The sequence below is a fragment of the Grampus griseus genome, assembly GCF_964374135.1.
Source record: "Grampus griseus genome assembly, chromosome: 16".
NCBI lineage: Eukaryota > Metazoa > Chordata > Mammalia > Artiodactyla > Delphinidae > Grampus > Grampus griseus.
The window spans coordinates 43,983,265-43,988,787 of record NC_139010.1 but is presented as its reverse complement, the minus strand read 5'-3'; the positions used below and the strand labels follow the sequence as shown (position 1 = coordinate 43,988,787).

The 5,523-nt window shown below is 49.7% G+C and overlaps 1 protein-coding gene across 1 annotated transcript; it reads right to left on the bottom strand.

Moving 5' to 3' along the window:
• Nucleotides 1-601: 601 nt before the first annotated feature.
• ZWINT (ZW10 interacting kinetochore protein) lies at nt 602-4,321 on the bottom strand (the record flags this gene model as incomplete). The annotated part of the gene is made up of 8 exons (XM_082673020.1): nt 602-679; nt 770-947; nt 1,028-1,170; nt 1,706-1,762; nt 2,699-2,865; nt 3,022-3,145; nt 3,312-3,402; nt 4,278-4,321. The coding sequence occupies 8 exons, from the start codon at nt 4,319-4,321 to the stop codon at nt 602-604; spliced, it is 882 nt and encodes a 293-aa protein (XP_082529146.1).
• Nucleotides 4,322-5,523: the final 1,202 nt, after the last annotated feature.

Genomic DNA, 5,523 nt, shown 5'->3' with positions numbered 1-5,523 from the left:
TCAGTAAACATTTGGATCAGTAATTAAAATTATCCTCCCACATCTAATCACCTGCATAAAGCATTCCCCTTCTCCCTGAATTAAGCTCAGCATGTTTGTAGTATATCCCTTTGGGCAAGCAGCCCCTGATGCCCCAGGCCAGGGCCCCTTCCCCATCTGTACCCTCTCTATTCACACCAGTCCCAGCACCTATCTTGTTGCTGGCCTATGAGTGTGGTTCTTCCCACCAACATATGAAGATAAGCGGAAAAACAGGCAACTGAGAGAACTCCAGGGCTTTTAATAAACAGAATCCAGAGCCTGCCCCGACCTGGTATGTAGTCAAAAATCAGGCTGCACTCAAGGAATTTAAGTCCATCCTGCAATGTGGGTGAGGCCAGAGAGCTGGGGAAGAGGAAGCGAGGGATCAGCCCAGGGTAGGCTGGATATGGGGATAATGTACAAAACTTCATCCATAAGATAAACTCCTTGCTCCTCCCCATGTCCCATCCCCTCCATGAATAGCAGAGCACAGAAACAGAGACAGATAGACCAGAGACCCTCGCTCCTGCCATACCTACAGTCCAGGGACACCATAGCCTGAGTTGGAGTCTGACCTGATCTAGGATCCTTCCCCATGTTGTTGTCTCCCAGGAAGCCATGGTAAGCCTGTATCTCCAGTAGGCTGTGGGTTGTTGGCCTTGGGGAGACAAGGTATGAGCAGTGAGTAAGATTTATCTCCCAGCTTTTCTCTCTGCCTCCCTGCCCAACTGTTCCATCTTTCATTCACCTTGGAGGACACACATTCATCTCTCCCCATGGTGTCCCGAATGTTCTGCTCCTGGGGCTGGGTCAGCTGCTGGGGCTTATCCTTAGGAAGATCCAACTCTTGTGGCACCTCTGCCTCAGCCTCATGGAATAGCAGCTTACCCTGAAGGGTGTATAGCAGGTGGAGGAAGGTCTGGTGCCTGGAAGGAGGAGGTGGGTGTGAAGACAGGGAACCTCAGCTGAATCACCCTGGGTCTGTAGCCCATGTTCCCGGCCTCACCTCTGCAGCTTGTACTGCTCCTGCCCTGCCTGCTGCTTCAGGGTTCCAAGTTCCTGATATAGCTGTTCAAGCTCCTGCTGAGTTCCTGTCTGACGCTCCCTCACCTCTGAAGAAACCACTGCCAGATGCTGCAGACGCTTCTCCTACCAGGAGTGAGAATGTAGACACGGTTCCTCAGATGCTGACGTCTTAGAGCCATTTCCCCAACCCCTACAGCCTAGAACTAGCTGGGGGTTCAGACGCATAGATGGAAAGAGGGACTCTACTCACTTTAGGCAGGACCAGGGACTTAGAAAAAAGGAAGGGTCAGAATGTGTTGTTACAAGGTGAGGCGTTCTGGAGAAAAGGAGCACAAAGGTGATGATAACACTTACTTAGTTTGCTATGTGCCAGGCACTATTTTAAGCACTTGCTGTACCAATTACTTAATCATCATAATAACTCTATAGAGTAGATGCTATTATTTTCTTCTTTCACAGATGAAGAAACAGAAGCAGAGAAAGTTAGGTGACTGCCCAAGATCATGCAGTGGTAAGTGGTGATGCTAGGATTCAATTCCATGTTGGTACCCATGCTATAATGCCTCACTGGAGGAAATAGAATAAAGGTTTTCTAGGACTTGGCCCATGCAATAGCATGGTGGCGAGAAGAGGTATTTTCCTAGGTGAATGGACCTACCTGTTGTAGCTGCCACTGCTTCTGGACTATTCTGAGTTTTTCCATGGCCATTTGCTTCTGCAGGTAAACAAAGGAGGGGAACAAGGAGAGGAGGAGTGCATTTTTATGTTTGGATTTCTTTTTTTTTTTTTTATAGTAAGTCTTTGTTGGTTATCTATTTTAAATATAGCAGTTTGTACATGTCAATCCCAAACTCCCAATCTATCCCTGGCCCTCACCCTTCCCCCTGGTAACCATAAGTTCATTCTCTAAGTCTGTGAGTCTGTTTCTGTTTTGTAAATAAGTTCATTTGTATCATTTTTTTTTTTAGATTCCACATATAAGTGATATCATATGATATTTGTCTTTCTCTGTCTGACTGACTTCACTTAGTACGATAATCTCCAGGTCTATCCATGTTGCTGCAAATGGCATTATTTCATTCTTTTTAATGGATGAGTAATATTGACGGATGAAAGGATAAAGAAGATGTGGTACAGGGGCTTCCCTGGTGGTGCAGTGGTTAAGAATCCGCCTGCCAATGCAGGGGACATAGGTTCAAGCCCTGGTCTGGGAAGATTCCACATGCCGGGGAGCAACCAAGCCCGTGCGCCACAACTACTCTGCCTACGCTCTAGAGCTCGTGAGCCACAACTACTGAGCCAGTGTGCTGCAACTACTGAAGCCCACACGCCTAGAGCCCGGGCTCTGCAACAAGGGAAGCCACCGCAACGAGAAGCCCGCACACAGCAACGAACAGTAGCCCCCACTCGCCACAACTAGAGAAAGCTGGCGCAAAGACACGAAGACCCAACACAGCCAAAAATAAATAAAAATAAATAAATTTATATATATATATATATATATATAAAAAGATGTGGTACATATATACAATGGAATATTACTCATCCATGTGGTTGGATTTTAAAAGACAGCCAGTGGGTCCAACCCAGCATGTTCACCATTTTCCTCCTCCTCTCTGCCTGCCCTCTCCTCCCCTCATCCTTGGTTCACCTTGGCCTGGAGTTGTTCAAGGGCCTCCTGGAGCTTGGCCTGCTTCCTTTGGGCCTCCTCCACCTTGGACAGTGCCTGGGTCAGGGAACTTGTGATGGCCTCCACGTGCTCTTGGTAGGTGGCCTTCAGCTCTTTCCATTGCTCTTTGACTTCAATTGCCTTCTGCCCTGAGAAGAGCCAAGAGTGAGGGAATAAGTGAGGTTGGCCCACCTGCCTGCAACACTGGGGCTTCAGTCTTCCCGTCAGCCAAACAACTGACTTGACTGATGTCCCTCTTCCTTCTTCACTAGGGAAGCCCCTATTCCAACGCCCTGCCCACTCACGGCTCGTGTCTTCAGAAGCCAAGGGGTTCAGGTCCTGGGCAGTGCCTTCCTGAACCAAGAAATTCTGCAGGAAGTCTACTACTTGAAGCTGGCTGCAGAGGAGCTTGTCTTTCTTCCGGGAGTCCTGTTCAGAAGGAGGGTGGACGCAGGTGATATTCTTACCTCCTTGTACTGTAGGCCAACAAGGTTACCTTCCAGTCTGCTCACCATTATCGCTGCCCAGTGTCTCAATAGGAGGACCCAGGAGCAGTCCCTGGCTTGTGAAAGGCTAGCTCCCATCTTGTACGCACCATCACAAACTCAGCCAGCATCTGCACGGGCAGTTCTGCCTCCTCCTGAAGACCTAGAGGCTCCAGGATGTCTGCCACCTTGGCCAGGGCCCTGAAGGGGCAAGAAAACAGGAGAAACTGCAGACTCCTGGGGTCCTAGGTCTAGTCAATTTGTGTGCACATGCACATATGTGATTATGTGTATTAACGCTGAGTCTTGTCCTGCCTAGCACTGGCTTGAAGGGCCATCTGGGACCAGGAATGGTGTTTGTACGGAAGACACATGGAGGTAGTAAGTGCCGTGAAGAAAAATAAGCAAAGCAAGGGGAATAGGAGTGTGGGGAAGGAGCTGTGAGTTTAAATAGGGAATGTCTCACTGAATAGAAACCGTTTGAGTTTCTGAAATCAGTCATGGAAATATACAGGGAAGGGGGGAGCCCCGCCACGCAGAGGACACAAGCTTGGGGGCAGGGTATCAGAGTACTTGAGGAGGAGCTAAGGACAGGGGGCTGGACCCCTGGGTCTAGGCTCTCCAGAGTTCTCCCTTGTTAGCGGCCGTAGCAGTCCATTAGGAGGCGGGGATGGGGACAAAATAATCCACTGGGAGAGTGTGTGTTGGACAGGGGTGACAGAAATTGAATGGCCCTCTCAGCATGTCTCCTAGGGATGGAAAGTCTCCTGTTAGGATGGTCGATCTGCGAAGAGACATGGAGGGTTAACAGAGATGGAACGGTCCCCTTTCAGAACACACCTCTGGGGGGTGTGCGTACGTGGTGGGGGACGGACAGTCCCTCATAGCCCTTACTCCTGGAGAGACGCAACCGTCACCTCAGGAACCTAAGACTGGGGGCTGGGATCAGGATCACTTCACGGCTTAGTCGACCCGCAACCGCTGTAAGGGGTGGAGGGGAATTACTGATTTTACTTGGGACCGCGCAAGGTCCGCCCCAGCCCGCCCCCGGCTGCCACCTGGCGAGACACACTTACTCTCGGGCAGCGGCCTCCGCCTTAGTCTCTGCCGCCTCCATCATTCCCCGGGCCGCGCTTCAGCTCAAACCTCAGTCCACTTTGGACCCGCCGCGCACCGCGCGCCGGGACAGGCGATTGGATGTCCTGTCAGTGGGCGGGAATCAAGGACCATTGGGCACTCTCATTGGCAGGCGCAGATTGGCGCGTTAGCGCGCCCCGTTGTTTGGCGCAGGCGCAGTTGTTGCTGAGCCCTGCAGGCGCGCAGAAGTTCTACGCCTGCGCAGTAACCTGTAGGCGGTGCTGAGGTTTGGAGGTGCGGCTTGAGCTCGCTCAGTGGCGCGCTGCCTAGTTCTCAGAGTGAGAGAAAAGACGTTTGCTCTGTTTAGCTTTTAGGGGCAACTCTCAGAGTTACCTTTATTAAAAATAAGAAAGAAAAAGAAAAAAAAAATCTGCCCTTGAAGGAGAACGCTGGGTCTGTCTTCCGAGACACTTGGCATCAATAACGGATAACTAATCCTGGAGACTGAGGAAACAAATAATCAGCTCAAAATGCTTACAGCCTTTCAAAGATTTTCCAGGATGCGGGTTTGGGAGAGAAAACCTAAGCACAGCCCAGCGAATTGCCTGCGTTGACCGGTTGGAGCCGAAAGTTTGTGGGAGACCAAGGCAGGTAATGACCTCCAGAGTATAGCAGAAAGGAGAGGGTTGCTCAGAGAGAGAACTCGGAGTTCTGTAGAGTTTTCTCCAGTACTCTGCTGAGTTCTGAGCATCTTGTGTTTGAGGAAACTACCCCGAAGGGGTTTTAAGGATTCCCAGAGATCACTTAGGGTCAGTAACGCCTTCCACCAGTCAGGCTAGAAAACTTCATAATCCATGGGACGTTGGTTGGCGTACACAGACAGGTTTTGCCTTAGTAATAGGGCATTAGCCCTAGACACCTCACGCCTCTAGTGCCACCTAACAAATCTTAAAAGCAAGGCCCAAGTGGATCAAACGGTTAACAAATCATTTAAGTATATGATAGACCAAAGTTAAATAATATTTATAGAAATACAAAAATGTCCAGCAACCAGTAAGGTACAGTTCACAATGTCTGGCATCCAATTAAAAACTACCAAGCTAGAAAGAGAAAAACAAATATTGTATGCCAACGCATATATATGGAACCTAAAAAAATGGTACTGATGGACCTAGAGGCAGGGCAGGATTAAGACACAGACATAGAGAACAGAGTTGAGGACACAGTGGGGGAAGGGGAAGCTGG